General features: G+C 56.1%; 1 protein-coding gene across 2 annotated transcripts; it reads right to left on the bottom strand.

Moving 5' to 3' along the window:
* Positions 1–2,499: 2,499 nt before the first annotated feature.
* EMILIN1 (elastin microfibril interfacer 1) lies at positions 2,500–19,558 on the bottom strand. Of its 2 annotated transcripts, none has more exons than XM_083604980.1 (8): positions 19,165–19,558; positions 12,007–12,132; positions 10,524–10,723; positions 7,576–9,573; positions 7,385–7,492; positions 6,503–6,520; positions 4,825–4,959; positions 2,500–3,701 (listed from the first exon to the last, which is right to left on the bottom strand). In XM_083604980.1, exons 1-8 carry the CDS (start codon positions 19,347–19,349, stop codon positions 3,367–3,369), a joined length of 3,105 nt encoding a protein of 1,034 aa, XP_083461106.1. In that variant the 5' UTR covers positions 19,350–19,558; the 3' UTR covers positions 2,500–3,366. The 2 variants fall into 2 exon arrangements, with proteins under 2 accessions (XP_083461106.1, XP_083461105.1); XM_083604979.1 differs by having other exon boundaries at positions 10,524–10,726; positions 19,165–19,557.
* Positions 19,559–20,209: the final 651 nt, after the last annotated feature.

The following is a 20,209-nucleotide window of genomic DNA, read 5'->3' as shown; positions in this document are numbered from 1 at the left end:
GGGCTAGAGTTCTATGAGGATTACCAAAGGAGGGGGTCAGTCTGTGCCCTGGCCAAAGGCCTGGTGGAACAGCTCCATCTTGCAGGCCCTGCCGAAAGATGTCAAGTCCCGCAGGGCCCTAGTCTCTTGGGACAGAGCGTTCCACCAGTTCGGGGCCACGGCCGAAAAGGCCCTGAAGTGTTTGGATTTGATATCCCGCTTTATCACTACCCTAAGGAGTCTCAAAGCGGCTGACATTCTCCTTTCCCTTCCTGCCCCACAACAAACACTCTGTGGGGTGAGTGGGGCTGAGAGACTTCAGAGAAGTGTGACTGGCCCAAGGTCACCCAGCAGCTGCAGGTGGAGGAGCGGAGACGCGAACCTGGTTCCCCAGATTACGAGTCCACTGCTCTTAACCACTACACCACACTGGCTCTGGTTGAGGCCCGCATAACCTCCCTGTGGCCCGTGACCTCCAAGATGTTTTTGTTTGAAGACCGTAAGGTCCTCCGTGGGACATACCAGGAGAGGCAGTCCCGTAGGTACGAGGGTCCTAGGCCATATAGGGCTTTAAAGGTTCAAACCAGCACCTTAAACCTGATCCTGGACTCCACCAGGAGCCAGTGCATGGATAGCGGCCTTGGGGCAAGAACTTCACAGAAAAGGAGAGCTTGGATGGGTGAAGAGGGCTTGGCACAGGTGCTTTGGGTGGCATTGGGGGGTAAGGAGGGAGGTCAAAGGGGGCTGGTACCCTCAGGGTCAAAGGGCAGGGGAAAAAGTCGGGTGTGGGCAGGCAAGGCCCCAGAGGGCTTTGAGGGTTATATATGTGGGGCTGTAAATAGGGGAGAGAGTGGCATGTTTGAATCGGAACGGAAGAGGTGGAAGGGACCCTCAAAGGTCATTCAGCCCAACCTCCTGCAATGCAGGTATCCCTGATATTTGCCCCCCCCCCCAACCTCTGTATATAAAGCTCCAATAAAGGGCAGTCAAAGGACCACCTGCTTTCTGAAGGGAGAGCCAGCACCTCTCTGAAGCTAAGCAGGTCTGAGTCTGGTCAGTGTCTGGATGGGAGACCCCCACCAAGCCCCCCACCCCGGTCTGCGCCTCCCTGGGCTCCACCCCCAGAAGGAAGGTGGGCTGTGAATGTAGGGAAGGGAAGAAATAAGGATCCTTTGCATCAGGCCAAGGTTGCGATGGCATTTAAATGTCCTGGAGGCCGGCTGAGAGAGGTGTTGCCTTGTTCGCTGGTGGAAAGAGCAGAAACGCAAGAGGGGGTAGCTGGTGAAATAACAGTTTAAAATTAACTGTTTTAAGTTGGGCATCAACTTCCAAAAGGCTGATTCTCAATTCTTCCATGGCCAGAAGACTGGAGTGGAAGGCCACCTTCAGATATACCGTACTTTTCACTCTATAGGACACACTTTTTCCCTCCTAAAAAGTAAGGGAAAATGTGTGCGCGTCTTATGGAGTGAATGCAGGCTGCGCGGCTAAGCCCAAAGCCAGAACAGGGAGACGGAGTGCTGTGCAAAGCCTCCGCAGGACAGCGGGGTGCCTCCCCCCATGGAGCCAAGTGACCCACCTGCAGGCTCACCCCACGGTGCTCAGAGGAAGCCACCTGCCCCTCCCTCTTTGCCTGCCCAGCCATCCCACCAGCTGCCAAAAGACAGAGCCACTTGCCCACCTCTCCTCCCTGCTGAGAAGCTGTTCTTGTGACTCCCCCCCCCCACAAAGTCCAGCCTCATTCAGTAAAGCCCTCTGCCCACCTGCAGCCAAAATACCTGAGACCTAAGCCCAGAGTGTGGCATTTGTGAATATCCCCCTCCTGCTCCAGTTGAAATTCTGACTGCGGGCTCCTGGGGGCAGAGACCTGGGATGGATCTACACACAGGGGGGAAATGCTATAAATAAGTCAGAAATTAGGGTTCATTTGTTTTTTGTTATCATGATTATGTTAAACTGTGTAGAAAAGTTTTCTGCTCTACGGCGCCATCTGGTGTCACAGTGTTTTAATGCACGTAGAACGTTTTTTCTTTACTAATGTAGCCGAGTCCCAGGTTTCGACTCATGTTAAAAACACCACGTGGCACGGATGGTTCCAGATGGAGGACAGTGGCAGCAGTGGCTGAGAGAGGTGGTGCCCTTTTGGGGTGCAAGGGAGACACCCACCAACGTCCCCCTTGTCCTTGGAAGCCTCTGGCCAGTGGCTGCTGTTCATTCCAAGGCCCAACGCAGAACTGCAAAGCCTCCTTCTTATTTTTGCTCTTGGGTGTGTGGTTTATGCAATCTTGTTATCTTTCTGGTACTGAAATGCCTTTTTTCATATTACATTTGGCAGTGTGTTGTTTTGCTATGTTGTTATGAAACGGATGTTTGCATCGTTTGGCTTTGAAATGCATTCCTGCTTTCTTTGTTTAAGCGTGACATATTTTTGTGTGTGGAAAAACAGCATATAAATAAAAACAGTGAGTGAATGAATGGTCCCCGGATGACAGAGAAAGCACAAGGCCGTGGTTGGTGGTGTTTTTTTAAAAAAGTTGTGTTTCTTTATTCAATAATTATATTGATAGCTGAGTTGGGCCTTTACACAGCATATACATGAAGGGTGACCCACACAGGAGACGGGGCTGGAGCGAGGCCCCTTCCTCCTCCTCCTCCTCTTCTTCCTCCTCCTCCACCCACCCTCTCCCCCCCCCCAGTCCTGCGAAGGGGCCTCTCCTCCTCGTCTCACGTAAATGGCGGTGTTGGCTCCTTGGGGTGGGGCTCCCGTGTCTGGCCCATCCATGGCAAGCCTGGCATAACATTGGCATCTGAGCAGCTCTGCAGTGGACGTGGCGAGAAGAGGCAGCCCCAGCGGTGGCAAAGCTGTGACAGAGAGCCGAGGGGGCAAGCTGGCTGGTGGTGGAGGGCAGTGGCATGAGGAGGGAGGGGTCCTTTCTCTGGGGTACGACAGACACAGATAAATAACAAAAGGGACTTTTTCATTCCCGCTGGGCCATGGAGGCAGCTGGCATTGAGGTGGCACTTTCTGTTGGCCTGGGCAGCGGCACACCACCCCTGCCAGGCCTGGGGAGCTGAGTGGGCAGAGGGCAGAATTCTGCCTTCAGGACTCACTCGCTCCTCCCCACACTGCCTTGGGAAGAGAGAGAGTCTTGCAAGCTTTGTGCCACCCCATGGGTGGCAGGGAGGCCAAGGGGCAGGGGGTGCCAGCAAGAGGAGAGCCTGGCGGCTGCAAGGGATGCCCTCCCTGCGGTGTTGGCCCAGAGGTGGGAGGAGGGGAGGCTTGGCCGGGGCTGCAAGAGGGCAGTGTGGAGGGGTCCTCAGCTCTCCCTTCCCAGGCTGGAGGGAGGCGCTGCTTCAGCCAGCCCCCTTCCCCAGCCCAGAAGCCGCCTAGACCCCCAAGTCATCCTCATAGAGCAGGGCTGCGCTGAAGACAGTCAGTGGCTCGTCCGAGGAGCGGGCCAGCCGGCCGGAGACCAGGTCCACGCAGAGAGTTTCTCCGGCCTCCATGGGGACGACGAGGGTGAAGACGGCCAGCGCTCCGGTGCTGGGCTGCCTCTCGGCCACCGGCTTGTTCTCCAGGCCTTCGGGCTGGTAGCCGGCTGAGTCGCTGCGGGCGATGGCCTGGTTGGAGCGGGAGAGGACCGCCTCGATCTTCTCCCCCCGGTGGCCCGTCAGGATGGCGCTGACCAGGTAGCGGCCAGGAAACGGAGCGGTGAAGATTCCTGCGGGGGGGAGAGGTCCGTTACGGGTGCCTGGCATTGGTCCTCCCACCTGCCTTGCACACCACCCCAGACACCCTCCCTGGCTTTGGGAGCTCTAGTTCTTCAACCCCTGAGAACATCAGAACATTAGGAAAGCCCACTGGATCAGGCCAGCGGTCCATCAAGTCCAGCATCCTCCTCTCAGAGTGTCCAACCAAATGCCCATCCCCCCCAACTGTCCTGTTTTACCATCCCAGATCACAGAAGGCGATGGCAGCTTCCGTTTGGATCCCAGAACGTCCCGTTTAAGACTGACTCCCTGGTGCAAGTCAGCAGAGTCACGCCAGAGCACCTGCTGGGTGCGGGAATGTTGAGGATAGGAAGAGAGGATATGTTGATTCAATATTATCCTTCCTCACTCACACTAGTGAGCTGCTAGCAGAGCACATTCCCCTGTTCATTGCAGGAAGCTGGGAGCAGCCAAGTACACATTCCTTGTAATGCTAGAGAAGACATGCGAGGGAATGTTTGGTCCAGCCAGTCGAAATTTCCTGTTCCTCCTGGCTGGAGCATCCTTCCTTTTGCATGTGATAGAAGGTGGGCGTGACCTCACCTGTTCAGGTAACAAAAGGACAAGGCATGCTGCCACTCTCCCTCTTTTTCATTTCCCTTCTACGTTTGACCAGCTTCTAGCTAGGACTGCCCTGCTAGCTTCTCAGAGATCATTCCTCCCTATGGGGTAGATCTACATGTACATATTTGTAACTAAGTCTGCCTTCAGGAATCCAACTGTGAACTGATGTAAGTAAACTTCTTTTTATTGACTTTAAACAAGATTGTGGCATCTTTATTCTTTTAAGAGGAATTCAAGGAAACTTAACAGGAACGTATAATTCAATCTGAGGCAGACCGAATTGTATAATAGTGAGAGGCTCACACGAACCTGCAACCAGCTATCACGAGCCTGCAACCAGCTATCTGCTGTGCATGTAAAAAGGGGAATGTAACTTTAAGTTAGGAAGGATGTTAATAAACAACATATCCTCTCCTGCCACCCCCAACATTCCCACACACCTGTCTTTCTGAGGCCTTCCCACCCCACGCCCCATCTTCTCCTTCCTGCATTTCCCAGCCCCTCACTGACCAGATTTCGGGTCGTAGGCGTCCCCATCGTTCAGCAGCACCCGGTCGAAGGCGATGGTCCCCGTCTCCACGTGGCGGGCGGTCAGTGCTGCAGTGAAGGACACCTTGGGCGTTGTTCCAGGTGGCCCAGGCAGGCCTGCAAGTGGACGGGGGGGGGGGGGGACACAGAAAAACTTTCAGGGACTTCTCCCTTTCTCCCTGCATTGACCACCCACAAGAAACTGGCTCTCAAGAACTGGCTGGTTTCTGTGCTGGCAACTCACTCTGTATGTGCCTGCTTCCCTCATAACACCTGTTCTGCGTTTGTACGAATTCAGTCTCTTAGTGGGCACCACCTGCACTTCGGAACTCCCTGCCTCTTGATCAGGTTGGCACCTTCACAGGACTCTTTTTGGCGCCGGCTAAAAACATTCCTGCTTAGACAAGCCTGCCCAGATGTTTAGAAAGTTGACGCAACCCTGTTTTAAGTCTGTTTCTATTTCAACTTTTCAGATGTCTTAAATTACTGCCGTTCATTTTCCTTTTGATAATTTTATTGCTTTGTCTTTTTTGTAAGCCTATTTGATGTGATTTTCTTCTTCTTTTACAATCAAGAAATTTATAAATTTATGAAATAAATAACTAAATAAATCAAGACACTCCCACCCAGGCCTGTCCATTTGTCCAGCCGCTCCTCACAGCAGGGACCTGGGGACTCAGCCACATTAGTCAAAAAACAGCATTTTGAATGTGTTATAAACCTGCAACACCAGATGGCGCTGGAGAGAAAAAAAAATTCAAAGCGAATCTTCCATAGCGTTTTTTTCCTTTCTTTTGTTTTAACGATTGAAATTCTGACTTTTATTTGTAGTGTGTTTTTTTCTGTGTGTAGATTCACCCCGGGGCCCATTTTGCAAGCTCTTGGGGAGGGCAGCTGTGTTGCACAGCTCAGGTTCAGCCCCTGATCTCTCCAGAGGACAAAGACCCCGTTCACCTCCCTGGGGAGCTATTGCTTGGTAGCCCTGAGCTCACTCTAAAGCTTTGCCTGAAGTCCCAAGGCTCACCCCCCCACGCAGACGCTGCCTGGCATGTAGCTTCTTCACAGAGGAGGGAACAGGGTATGTGGAGGCCTGGTGAGATTGTTAGGATATAGTTCCGTTCCACTTTAAAAGGGAACAGGCATGACTCTTGTGTGTCACCTGCCTGTTTACTTCCAGCACAGGCTTGCTGGGAACTTCCATTTGTATATAGCTTTTGTGTTCCTGCTGTTTTGCTGGAGACGAAGGGAAGCAGACATGTTTTCCTTTGTTCCTGAACTATGCTGAATAAAATGCTGTACATTATGCTTGCCCATTTCTCTGTCCGCCTTTTCTGCTGTGAGAAGATTTCACACTCTGCTGATAGAGCGTGAATGGGTCTCTAAACGTATCTGAGGCTCGTGTCGCTGATTGATGCTGTTCCAAGGGAGACCGGCGATCATCCGGCTGCCAGCCAGTGGCTGGAGCCAGCTGGGGGCCTGCCTGATGCCCGCGTCTCCCCGGCAGTATCCGAACAGAGTTGGCTGGCTGTGCTGGCTGCTGGAACCCAGTGGCACTGGGAGGACACCAGTCCCCCCTCCCCCCGCTGCAGTGGACAGGAGCAGCAGCACCTCCACACACCCCTGCCCCCCTCCAGCCCCCGCATCTGTGCCCGGTCATTACCTTGTTCTCCGGGGAGACCTGCAAGAGACAAGGGAAGATGGGTGAGACTCACAGGGGACAAGGGAGAGGTGGGAGGGGTCATCCCCATCCCACTTGTTAATTCATTAATTGCTATTATTGTCATTATATTTATTCAGATCCCGCCTTTGATCCCAGGCCAGGATTCAAGGTGGCTTGCACAAATTAAGACACAGGTAAGAGATGCAAAGCGAAAAACATATCACGGATCATTGCTAAAAAGTAATTAAACGCTAACAGAATGAAAATAAATCTCTTAAGATACAGATAATACTGTATTGGCCCGAATATAAGCTGCACCCGAATATAAGCTGCACCTTTAAAATTGGAGGGGAGGAGGAAAAAAGAAAAAGCCCCGAATATATAAGCTGCTCCCTTCCTCGCTGCTCCTGGCTGCGTACTGTGGGGGCGCGGGGGGGGGGGGAGTTGGGCTGCCTTGCCAGCAGCCTTTCCCCTTCCTCGCTCTCTCCCTTCCAGGCCTTGGGGAAGAAGACAGGGGACTCTGCGTGGGGCAGGCGCCGCTTTGCAGCACTTATGGCGCTGTTTGCCCTGTGCTCTTAGGAGAGGGCACCAGCCCACTGCAGCACATAGAGGGTTAATTGTTCTGGGGAGACTCTTGTGGCCTTCCAAAGGCCCTGATCCCCTGGTGCTCCCAGGGCAAGGAAAGGGGGGTGTTGGGACACAATGGGCTCTGGGAAGCCAAGCAACCCCCAAATTGTAGAGTTGGAAGGGATTCCCAAAGGTCATCTAGCCCAACCCCCTTCCGAGGGAGGCACAGAACCATAGGAAGGGACCCAGAAGGTCATCTTGCTGCTCCACTGTCAGATACCATGATACAAAAACTCAGCCTGGCCAGCTGCTCACCTGGAGGCCCCACAGAGCCGGTCCTTCCGTCCTTGCCAGGGGGCCCAGCTGGGCCTACGGGCCCCTGCTTCCCCATGGGGCCCTCCAGTCCAGGGGGCCCTGGAGGTCCTGTGGATGGAGAAGAACATTAGATGCCTAGGCAGAGGCAAGAGGCCCCCCCTGCCCCCTGCCGTCCGCCCCAGAGTGTGTACCTGTGAAATCCTGCAGGGTGAGGCCATGCAGCTGCCCCTGCAAGGTCTGGAGGGAGCCGTTGAGGGTGCTGAGCCGGCGGTGGATGGTGCCCAGCTGGCTGCCGTGGATCTTGTCCAGGAGGGCTCCGTGGGTCTGCAGGGTCCCGTTCACCTCCCGCAGGCAGCCCCACAGGGCCGAGACGTGCTTGTCCAGCCCCTCCTTGATCTTGCGCAGGCTCCCGGAGACGGTGTCCAGCCTCTCGCATGCCCCCTCCAGCTTGGCCAGCCTCTCCGCCAGCCCCCCGGAAGCCCGCCGGCAGTCGGAGGCCTCCACGCGCAGGGCGCCCCCAAAGCGCTGCACCTCGCGCCCCAGCACCTGGAAGCGCTCCTCGCTCTCGCTGACGTGCTCCGTCACCTCCTGCTGGACCCGGTTGATCTCGGCGATGATGTGGTCCTTGGTGGTGCCCAGCTCGTGGATGTCCGTCTGGTGCTTCTCCACGGTGGCCTGCAGCCCAGCCAGCGTCTCGTTCAGGGAGCTGAAGCCCAGGATGACCTCCGACAGCTCGCCCTGCAAGGACTGCAGGTGGACGCTGGAGCTGCCCCCGATCACGCTGAAGCCGTCCAGCGGCCGGGAGGCGTCCCCTGCCTCCTTGCCGCCACTGCTGCCCAGGTCAGGGCGCCGCCCGGGAGGCTGGCAGGCGGCCTGGCAGACCTCCACCTCTGACCGCAGCTGGCCCACCTCCTCGCGCAGCTCGGCACACTCCTGTCCGCAGGAGAGCTGCTCCAGCCCCCGGACCTCCTTCTCCAGCTCCTCCAGACGCTGGCGGGTCCGGTTGGCCTGCAGCACCAGCTCGGGGGGCCCGGCGCTGACGGAGACCACCATGCGGTTCTCCAGCTCGCCCACCTCCCCTGCCAGTCGGCTGAGGGCGTCGCTGTGGGAGCCCACCAGACCCTGCAGGCTGCGCAGCTTCCCCGAGACGTCCAGCTGGTGGAGGTTGCTGCCCAGGACGCGCAGCTGCCCCTCCGTGTCCAGCAGCCTCCGCTCCAGGTCGCTTAGGATGGTGCTGATCTGAGAGTCCTGGTTGCCCGCAGGGGCGCAGATCTGCGTGCAGGCGTGGGCCGTGCTGTGCACCCGCTCCAGGGCCCCCTGCTGCTGCAGGCTGCTGTCCTTCAGGGCGCCCACATCCCTCGACAGGTTGGCCAGCGCCCGCCCCACGTGGCTCTGGAAGTCGTTCAGGCGGGAGAACGCAGAGTCCAGCTGGCCCTCCGCACGGCGCAGCCGCTCATCCGCCCCTTCCAACATGATCTGGAGGTCCCCAAAGTGTTCCTCCAGGCTGCGCTGCGTGGTGTTGACCCGGCTCTCCACCTCCGACATGCGCCGGTCCACACTCCACGGAGGCGGCGGGGGTGTCCTGCGCCCGGCCAGGTGCTCGCTGAGGGCGGAGAGGGCCTCTGTGACGGCGTCAAGGCGCCGCTCCAGCCCGCTCACCCTGCTCTCGGCCCGGGCGCAGCAATCCTCAGGCGGCTGGGAGGCCAGGCGGCTCACGTGTTGCCGGACAGTGTCCACAGCATCCCGGTTGCGCTGGTCCACGGAGGCCACCAGCTTCTCCAGAGCCCGCATGCGGTCCTGGTCTTCCTCCCGCTGCTGCCGCAGGTCGAAGACGCCCGTCACGCAGGAGGAGCAGGTTTCGTGGATGGTGCGCTCCACCTCCCGCAGGACCTCGCCGTGGACGTCTGTCCCGCCTCCCTGGGCCACCCCCTGCCCGTTCTCATGGTTGGAGATGCGGTTGTCCAGGCGCTGCAAGTGGCGCTGGATCTCGTTGAGGGTCTCCTTCATTTCCGGGTGGGCGGCTGCGTCCGCCGGCTGCTTGCCATTCAAGGAGGACTCGACGGCCCGGCGGACGTCCTCGGCCAGTTTGGTGTTGCTGGTCTCCATGGTGGACTGCAGGTCCTGCAGCTGTTTGCTCAGGTGCTGGACTTTCTCTTCCAGCTGCCGGACCTTCTCGGAGTCCCTGTGCCCTGGGAGAGGAGAAAGAGAGAGAAGAGAGCCACATCAGGACACCTCCACTCAGGTGTGTCATCTGGCAAAGCAGGTGCTCCACCCAGCAGGGAATCATACCCTCTAGGCAAGGGAACTAAGCTACACTGTGCTGATCCTGAGCTGCCATCTAAGGTCTTGCAAAGATGCTTTGAGAATGTGCAGGAATGGAAACACCTGGATCAGGAGAGACAAAACTGGGCTCAGCTCCACAGACTGAATTTACTAAATGCCTCTTTCAAAGCTAACCTCCAAGGCTGAGGTTATGAGCTTAAATCTCCCAAAGAGTTGGTCAGCCTCACATAACCAACATGCTTGAGTCTAATTAAGGCATGAAGGTGTTAATACCATAGAGTAAGCTGTGCTGCCAGGCTTAGCTAGCTCCACTTCCCTTATGGCTAATCAAACCTATTGTTCTGCCAGTCTGCTAGTGAAGAGGTTTGAGTTGCTCCAGCTCAGACCGCATGGCTCTCACAAGCCACTCTTCAGTTCCTATGCCGATAATTTAGGAACTTTCACCACTTTCTAACAGCTAATTTTTACTGCCTGTTCCACTTCTCTGAAGCACATGAACGTGACCATTTTTAACTTAACAAGTGTGTGGTCTCTTTCCTTTGCTGGGGGGAGAGGGAAACTTTGGAACTCACATTAAAGGGCATATTTTAAAGGTCTAAGAGCTGGGGTTCTCTCACCAAAGAGTACTTGCCCCAGACTAGAGCTCTGCATCCAGGAATTCTCTTTTATATATATATCATTTTCCCTTGACCCAGCACATCTCGTGCCACCGGGGTTGGCATTGTGACATTGGTGACTTGGCCTGCAGTGGTGGGGGGAGGTGAGGGTCCTGCCCAGTGTGTGGGTCCAGCCCCCCGCCTCATCCTCCTGGGTTGGGGTGGCAGAGCATCTTCCCCCTGGATCCTGCCCAGGGTACCTTCTCCGCCAAGACCGCTGAGAGTGTTGCTGAAGCCAGAGAGGTTGGGACGGACGGGCTGAGTTCGTGGGCGGGGGGTGGTGGGCGGCACCCCACCTTCGGCGCAGTCGTCACCCGAGTAGCCGGGGCAGCAGCGCCACTCCATGTCTGACACAGTCTTGTAGGCCACCTTGTAGCGAGGGCGAACGAAGCTTCGATACCTGCTGGTTGGGAGAAAGAAAAGCACTGGTATCCGGACTGGGACTGGGACTGGGGCAAGGGGTGCCCTGGGTTCCAGCCACACGCCCAGGGCAAGGAGCAAGTGTTTCAGATAGCTGTCAGTTAGGGATTCTTCAGCTGTGATTCCTGTGTTACAGGGGGTTGGGCTACAGGACCTTTGGAGGTCCCTTCTGTGGGATGTGACATCACAGAAAGCAGTCAAGTACAACATTTCCTGTTTGGCCAGAGTGGACCCACAGGGGGATGTTGCTCCAGCCAGGAGGACTTCCTGTCACACCTGCGTGTGACCAGGTAGATGGATGTGACCCTGGGAGACCCCATAAAAGGGCCTGGTCTTGATGCTGCTCTCTTGATGCTCTTTTGCTGTCTGCTGGCCCTCAGCCAACAGCACATGGGCTCAATTCTCATGTGGGATAAACTCACACTCTCTTCTGTAACTATAAACTAAAGCCTGCCTTCAGGATCATACTGTGAACTGGATGTAAGTAAACTTCTTGTTACTTTTAAGAGAAGACTGTTGTGTCTTTATTCTTTTTAAGAGGGAATAAAAGGGGAATTTACCAGGAACAAATCCAATCTGGACAAGCCAGACTGGATTGCTTAACTCAAGAGATTCTAATGAATCTACCAACTAGCTTCCTGCTATATACAGGGGAATGTATTCTGCTACCAGCTCACTAGCATGAGGGAGGGAGGATGATATTAAATCAATATATCCTCTCCTACTATCCACAACATTTCCACACCTTCCAGTTCTACAGTTTTATTACTCCAGGCATGTCCAAAGTCTGTTTTGGGGGTCTATTCCAGCCCATCGGTCAATTTAATCCTATTAAATTGTATTGTATTAATCAGAGTCCAATCCTTCCTTGCTTTGGGAACACTACACAGGAGGGGCTGGACACACTGCCCTCCAAATCAGCACAGCAGAGGAGAAGGCCAGAGACTCCCTCTGCAGGCACTGACTGGCAGACGCACCCGCCTCTCCTGGGCAGCTGAAGGAGCCACATCCTCCTGCAGTCCTGAAGATGCCCACCAGGGGGCAGGCGACCCCCTCCCCGCCCGCCTGGGCCATCTGGCTCCTGCTGGGCAGCCTCTTCCCTTGATGGGCTGGGCACGCGCCAGGCAGCAGCCACAGGCATCCGCCACCCCACCCCATCTGCCCACGGAGGCTGTGACCCCACAGTGCCCCACCCAGGCAGCCAGCAGCAGCACAGCCCACCAGCAGCCCTCCATGCCCCCCTCCAATTCTCCCCACACTCACGTGATGACGCGGGGGCACTGGAGCTGCCCCCAGATGCATGGCTGGTAATCTGGCTTGACGTAGGTGTCCACGCCATCCTCCACGACGCAGCTCACGCTGCGAGAGACCACGTAAGCGCACCAGTTCCTGCAGCAGAGAGAGAGCGAGAGACTGGTTGCAGGAGAGACTGGGAAGACCCCCCTGCCCCACACTGCAAGCCCCACGCCAGACCTCCACATTCCAGGAAGGCCTCTGTTGCAGGCGGACACGGAAGGCAGCGATGAAAAGGAGCCAAGGTGCCAGAAGCCCCGGGTTCAGTGCCAAGGCTTCGCCCTCCGAGAGGTTCTCTGCACACATGCAGAGTGTGCTCTGCTCTCAAACCCCACCCTGCTCACAGAGAGCTGAAGAACAGAAGAACAGAAGCGTCGCTCTGGTGGATCAGGCCCATGACCCATTGAGCCCAGCATCCTCTTCTCACAGTGGCCAACCAGGTGCCCCCCTGGGAAACCCACAAGCAGGATCTGAGCACGAGGGCATCACTTTCCCCCTCCTGTGGTTTCCAGGCATTCAGAATCCTCTGGAGGCAGAGCATGGCCGTTACGCTGACACCCCCTCTCCTCCATAAACATGTCTAATCCTCTTTTAAAGCCATCCAAGTTGGTGTCTCCTGTGGGAGGGAGTTCCACAGGTTAACCCATTTACTCCAACCCACTTGGGATGGAAGAGCTGAGCTGCTCCTGGAGGCTTTGAGGCAAAGAGCCACAAGCTCTTTTTCGGAAATCAAATTCCAGTGTCTCAGGCCAGGAGGGAAGGGAGGTCAGCCAAAGGCTGGTCTCTTGGTGGTGCTCCCTCCTGGACTAGGAAACACCTCAGCAGAGCCGCATCCTGGCCATGAAAACCCACGTCTGGTCCCTCCCTGTTCCCATGCTCAGCTAGTCTCCACACCCACCAACATTGGCATCCAGGGCTTCAGATGCGCCTCCAAGCTTAGAACACCACAGAATCATAGAATTGCAGAGTTGGAAGGGACCCCCAAGGGCCATCTAGTCCAACCCCTGCAATGCAGGAATCACAACCCTGACAGATGGACACCCAAACTTCCAAAGCCCTTAAGTAAAAAGGTACGGTAAAGGCTACCTGGATGGTTAGGCACAGTCAAAGGTGACTGTGGGGTTGCGGCACTCATCTCACTTTCAGGCTAAGGGAGCTGGCCTTTGTCCACAGACAGCTTTCCGGGTCGTGTGGCCAGCAGCACTAAACCGCTTCTGGTGCAACGAGACACTTTGATGGAAACCAGAATGCACGGAAACGCCGTTTACCTTCCCGCCACCTATTTATCTACTTGCACTGGTGTGCTTTCGTACTGCTAGGTTGGCAGAAGGTGGGACAGAGCGACGGGAGCTCAGTCATGTGGATTCAAACTGCCAACCTTCTGATCGGCAAGCCCAAGAGGCTCCATGGTTTAAACCAGTACATTTCCGAACACAATTCAAAGTGTTGGTGCTGACCTTTAAAGCCCTAAACGGCCTCGGTCCAGTATACCTGAAGGAACGTCTCCACCCCCATCGTTCAGCCTGGACACTGAGGTCCAGCTCTGAGGGCCTTCTGGCAGTTCCCTCATTGTGAGAAGTGAGGTTGCAGGGAACCAGGCAGAGGGCCTTCTCTGTAGTGGCACCCACTCTGTGGAATGCCCTCCCATCAGATGTCGAGGAAATAAACAACTATCTGTCTTTTAGAAACAGATAGGTAGCCGTGTTGGTCTGCCATAGTCAAAACAAAAAATTTTTTTTCCTTCCAGTAGCACCTTAAAGACCAACTAAGTTAGTTCTTGGTATGAGCTTTCGTGTATCTTCATGCACACTGAAAGAAGGTATCTGAAGAAGTGTGCATGCACATGAAAGCTCATACCAAGAACTAACTTAGTTGGTCTTTAAGGTGCTACTGGAAGGAAAAAAAAATTTTTGTTTTGTCTTTTAGAAGACATCTGAAGGCAGCCCTGTTTAGGGAAGCTTTTAATGTTTAATAGGTTATTGTATTTTAGTGTTCTGTTGGAAGCTGCTCAGAGTGGCTGGGGAAACCCAGCCAAATGGCTGGGCTATAAATATATTATTATTATTATTATTATTATTAATAATAATAATAATAATAATAATAATAATAATATTAACCACAGCCTTATGCAGGATGCAAGCGCAGCAACAGCAGCCCCCAACTGTGACCCTCAGCAACTAGTATTCAGAGACATCAGTGGAGAGATACCTTGGCCTTGATGTGGTCCAGGATAACCTGTTGTCCCCCTCCCTCCCTGTTTTCACCTAAGTCCTCTCCAGGGGCCAGAGGAAGCGGACTAGTCCTGCCTTCCTTTCCTTCAACAAATCCCAACTCTAAACCCCGCCCCCCCCAAGTTCTTTTGCATCTGAAAGGCCAAGAGCTGATTGCTGTGGCTTTTTCTGCAAATGGGCAAGAGACAATTGGGTGGGAAGGTCTGAAAAGGATCTTTCTCTCAACCTACATTTGCCATCTTTTGTTGCTTCAACACTAATTATGGAATTATGGAATTGTAGAGTTGGAAGAGACCCCAAGGGACATTTGGCCCCAACACACACACTGGACAAGGACATGAGAACCGTTTCATTGTTGTTGTTGTTTAGTTGTTTAGTCGTGTCCGCCTCTTCGTGACCCCTGGACCAGAGCATGCCAGGCCCTCCTGTCTTCCACTGCCTCCCGCAGTTTGGTCAAACTCATGCTGGTAGCTTCGAGATCACTGTCCCACCATCTCGTCCTCTGTCGTCCCCTTCTCCTTGTGCCCTCCATCTTTCCCAACATCAGGGTCTTTTCCAGGGAGTCTTCTCTTCTCATGAGGTGGCCAAAGTACTGGAGCCTCAGCTTCCGGGTCTGTCCTTCCAGTGAGCACTCAGGGCTGATTTCCTTAAGAATGGATCGGTTTGATCTTCTCGCAGTCCATGGGACTCTCCAGAGTCTCCTCCAGCACCAGAATTCAAAAGCATCAATTCTTCGGCAATCAGCCTTCTTTATGGTCCAGCTCTCACTTCCATACATCGCTACTGGGAAAACCAGAGCTTTCACTATACGGACCTTTGTTGGCAAGGTGATGTCTCTGTTTTTTAAGATGCTGTCTAGTTTTGTCATTGCTTTTCTCCCGTTTCATTAGGTGGCTCTTAATTCCCGCCACACAGTGACTTAAACTTCAGAATTTCCTAGTTGCTGCTAGGATGAAAATAAGCGACAGTTTTTTAGAGAGCTGAAGGGAGCATGGAAGAAGGTTGGTGTCTCACGGCGCAGGACTATCTTCCCAACATTGCCTGTGGCCAAAGAGTTCCAGGAGGTTCTGGTCTTAATTCCAAAACCTGCGAAGTCTATCTGACCACACGCAACAGACTCATTCTAAAGAGGATGTACCAAACTCACAACAGCATGTCTCTTTCAACTTGCTAAACTCAAGCCAGACGTGAAGCCTTGGGAACCGACCAGCTGATTCATGGCAAAAAATGACTTCTTGGTCCTGCACTCTGGATCAAGCCCTCCCCGATCCCAGATCAACTCCACTCCTTCTTTTGCTTAGTGTTTTACAAAGCCCTGTCTAAATTAATTAATTAGAAAGAGAAAGGTTTTTTCTCCCTCTTTCATAACACTAGAACTCCTAGATGGTCAATGAAGCTGAAGGTTCAGGACAGGCCAAATAAAGTCCTTCTTCATGCAGTACTGAGTTAGACTGTGGAACTCCCTGCCACAGGAAGCAGAGGTGGTGACCAGCTTGGATGGCTTTAAAAGAGGATTAGACAAATTCATGGAGGAGGAGAGGACTATTAAGCGCTACCAGCCACAGTCAAAAGCAGCAAGGCTTCTGAATCCCAGTTGCTGGAAACCACAAGAGGGGAGAATAATAATAATAATAATAATAATAATAATAATAATAATAATAATAATTTTTATTTATACCCCGCCCTCTCCAGCCAAGACCGGGCTCAGGGCGGCTAATTGTATAAAACAATTGATTAAAATACAACTTAAAAACAAAATCAAGTACAACATTAAAATGCAGCCTCATTTCAGTAGAAACTCAAATCAAAAACTTTTTGGGGATGAAAATGTCAAATCTTCACCAAGGCCAACTATCCAGACTGGTCTTACATGGGCCAGAAAAAAGCCAGGGAAGTCCCCAAATAGGAGTGCCATCACAGAAGGAGAAAGGAAAGAGGGGAAGGGGATCAAATTGGCTCCAAGCCAAAGGCCAGGCGGAAAGAAATCAGATCCTACAGGGCCCTGGTCTCATGAGGCAGAGCGTTCCACCAGGCCGGAACCAGTGTTGAAAAGGCCCTGCTCTGGTTGAGGCTAATCTGACTTCCTTAGGGCCCAGGATCTCTAGGGTGTTGCTATTTAGGGACCTTAAGGTCCATAATGCCTCTCTTGTGCTCAAATCCTGCTTACAGGTTTCCTACAGGCATCTGGCTGGCCACTGTGAGAACAGGATGCTGGCCTAGATGGCCCATTGTGCTAACGAGAAGGGTCCTGAGCAGAGGGGAGATGGGGCACGGATGGGGCAGAGGCATCGGAGTGAAGTTCTTCAGAGAGCAGGCCCCACTGATACAGCCTGGGACTTCGCTCGGAAGGGAGCCTGGGACTTTGTCCCACAGGAGCAGGGAAGGCGTCTCCAACCCGCTCCCGTTTCTCGGAGATGATCAGGATCTTGAGCAAGAGAGGATGTGGCTTCAGCTGGGAATCTCCCTTTGCTTCTCTCCACGGGATGAAGGCGGCTCTTTTCTGGCAGAGGAGGCATAAAGGGGGGGCATTGCTCCACGGCCACCCCCTCCCTCCATGCGCAATTGCAGCCATTGGGGGCTGGTCCATAGGGGGAATGGGGCCCTTCCCCACCTGCCCCCCGCCAGCCCATGCCTGCTCTGTCCTTCTGCACTTAGATATATCATCTTTTTTTCTCAAAGGATCTCAAGATCTCTTCTCAATTAATCCCCACGACAACCCTGTGAGGAAGGCGAGGCTGAGCGAGGAAGGGGCTGGCCCACAAGGTCACACCCACAAGGTGAGCTCCATGGCCGAAGGTCCTAGCCTGACACTCTAACCACTGCACCACAATGGCTCTCACAAGCCCTGGCCCCTCAGCGTCCTCCTTCACCTCATTTTTGGCCCTCCTAAAAATCAGCATGGGGAAAGATGGGGTCAAAGCTATGAGTTGGCCCCGCCTCTCATTGGTCCAGGCTCTGCCCACCTGGCCTCTCCACCTCCCCCTCCCCAGTCACCACCTGGTCACGGCTGGGTGCTGGCAGAATTGGGGCTGTTGCATCCAGGAGACATTTCCTGCCTGCCTTGGTCTCCCTTGTCCAGGGACCTTTGATCAGGGAGGGGTGACCTGGCTGGGATGGGCAGCTGGGAAGAGGCCAGAGGAATTGCCTCCAGGCCTTCGGAGCTGACCCTGATCCGAGCCAACATTAAAGCTTCCCGGCAGCTGGTTAATATTTGCCGGTTTCACCTCCTCACCTTCCCCGCTGCCGTCTCACAGGAAGACCCCTTTCCAGCATTCTTTGCTGGGTGAGCCAGGGCTCGGCCCAGAAGGCTTTCCGCGTGGAATAATCACAGGGGGCGCCTCTGAGGGCGTGCAGAGTGCTTTTCCTGCACCGCAGCCACAACGGGAGGGGTTTCATTTCGTGGCTGGGGCAGCCCCTCGCAAGAGGGTCTCTGACTCTCTTTCTCCATGGGGGGGGGGGTCTCCCAGGCGCCCCCGGAGGGATTTCTGGAGGACGGTTCAAGCCCCTCGGCTCTGCCAAATCTTTGAGATCCGAGACAGTTCGACTTCCGTCTAGCTGCTATTTTGGTTTCAAGTCTGCGCACAACCTCCTAACATTGTTGGTCTCGCTTCATTCCTTTTAAACAATTTATGCTGCTTGGCTGAAACCGTCTCGAAGCAGAGGGCAAGAAACGCAAGACCAAAAAGGTAAAACTATCAAGGCAGACTTCAATTAAAATGCCTGCTGGATTTATTTATAGTCTTCAATAGGTGGCAGAAGTTCAACAGGGAGAGTCTGACCTCAACTGGAATACAACTCCCGGTGAACACAAACCCAAGGGGATGGGGGGCTCTATGGGGTGGGGGTCTAGCAGTGACTCCCCTGGAGACCTCAGTGATCTGGCAAGGGAGCAAGGGATCGGGTGGTCCTCCTGGTCCTATTCCTGGCTGGTTTTACCTGTTGCTGCAGCAGCGCTACTTGGAGGGTCTAAATAGCTGCCTTGCATCCCGTCGCGAATCCATCATCTCGGAAGCCCCCAAACCTGCCCACGAGGAGGGGCCTGGCGAGGAGAAATCTGGGAAAGACCCTCCCCCTCCCCCGCTCCTGGGTTGGTCTGGGAATCTCCCGGAGTACTAAGAAAGACCGGGGGGGGGGGTTGAAGGTGGCCTACAGAAAAGAGCCCCTCCTTGGCGGCATCCCGCCCCCTCCCTTGTTGCTTTTCCTATCTCCCCGGAGGCGATGCTGCCGCCGCCCCCCACTCCGGCTGTTGGGGTTGCAGCCTCAGACTTGCAACGTGCCCCACTTGCCCCCCGCCCCACAGACTGGCTTTCCCGACAATCCCCTTCTCCCAAGCCTGGCACCCACCCAAACCTTCGCCTCTCCCGCAGAGTCCTTCAGGGAGTCTCACCCCCCCCCGCCCGCCCCAGGCCAAGCGCCCCGGGGCGCGCCGTCCCCATCCCGGACTCGAAGCAGCCACGTCCCAAGTCCCCGCGGACACGCCCCGGACCAGCACCCGCAGCCCATCCCCCACCGCCCGGGAGGAGCCTGGCTCGGGTCGGACGGGGGGGCCCCCATCTCTTCATGGCGACGGGTTCTAAGGCCTGTTGGCACGACCCCGCCCCATAGAGCCCCCCATCATCCCCTTGGCAGCACAAGGAGCTGGGGGGCGCGCCCCGCTTCTCTCCAGCCCTGCTCCGTCTTCCCGCCCCCTCGAGCTGGTCTGGGACTTCCAGCCTCCAGCGCCCCTCACTCTCTTGGCGTCTGCTTGGCACGCAGAAGAACCCCGCGAGGGAGAGCCCTGCCTGAATTCCGAGGCGAGCGCGGCTGCCAGCCAGTGCAGGCATCGCGGGGCCGGATGCGCCCCTGGCCCGCTTCTCCCTCCCTCTCTCGGCCTCTGCCCCCCTGCGCGCCGGCTTACCTGTGGCGACTGGCCACGCGCGCCCCTCCGTTGGCCGCCTGCCCGGCGCCCTGGACGTGCGCGGCGAAGGGCAGCCCGGCGCCCGTGTAGAGGCTGTAGCGGGGCGGGTAGTTCATGGTGCCCGCCGGCCCGGCCAGCAGGCCCCACCAGAGGCAGAGCCACGCGGCGGCCCCCGGGCCGGCCATCCTGGTGCTTGGGGGTCCTGGCGAGGGTGGTCAGCTGCGCATGGCGGGGCCCCCCGACGCCAGCCCGGGACTCCCTCTGGCCGCTGCGCTCGCTCTGGGCTCCGCCTGGGCGCGCAATGACAGTTTTGCAAACTTCGCACGGCTAGCGGGCTGGCTCACTCCCCCCCGACTTCCTGCCTGGCCGGCCTGGGCCCCCCCGCCCCGCCGCCGCCCATCGCGGGCTTCCCCGCTCCCTCGGCCCGGGCTGGCCTCGGCTAGCCCCCCAGCTCGCCCCCCTCGCCAGCCAGCCAGCGCCCGGCCACCGCCAGCAGGGGAGTTTCGGCCGCTCCTTCGGGCCGCCCCCTCCGCTCCGCGCCCTCCTCGCTGCGGCTGCCGACATCTGCTTCTCGTTACTGTCGGGGCCGGGAGGAGGAGGGGCGGGGAGGAGGCGCGGGGAGGGGGCGGGCGCGGGCCGGCAGCCAGCCCGCACGGCCCCCGGGAGGACGCGCGGCGCGGCTACCGAGCGAGGTGCCTGCCACGGGGCGGCTGGCCACGACCCACCACGCCGCGGGGGCCCCGTCGGGGCAGCCCCGCCGCCGCTGCTCCGGGGGGATTCCTGGCCCCCGTCCCACCCCAGCCGCCCCACGTCACTGGCCAGGAGAGTTGCCAGGCAGCAATCCGTCTGGACGGTCCCAGGGGGGGTGTGTCACGTCTGAGACAGGGTAGCCTTTGTTTCTTAGACCTTCCCCGGCTGGTTCCTGCCCGCCAAGATCGCTTCTGGGATCTCTTTCATCCCCATCGATCCCTCGGGGACAAGACCCCGGCCCTGAAATAACCTCCGTCCCTCCCACGCCTGTCCAGCCAGGCTCTCCCGGGACCCC

This window comes from Podarcis filfolensis, assembly GCF_964270895.1.
Source record: "Podarcis filfolensis genome assembly, chromosome: 3".
NCBI lineage: Eukaryota > Metazoa > Chordata > Lepidosauria > Squamata > Lacertidae > Podarcis > Podarcis filfolensis.
The sequence above is the reverse complement of the archived record's forward strand: the minus strand, read 5'-3'. Positions and strand labels throughout refer to the sequence as shown.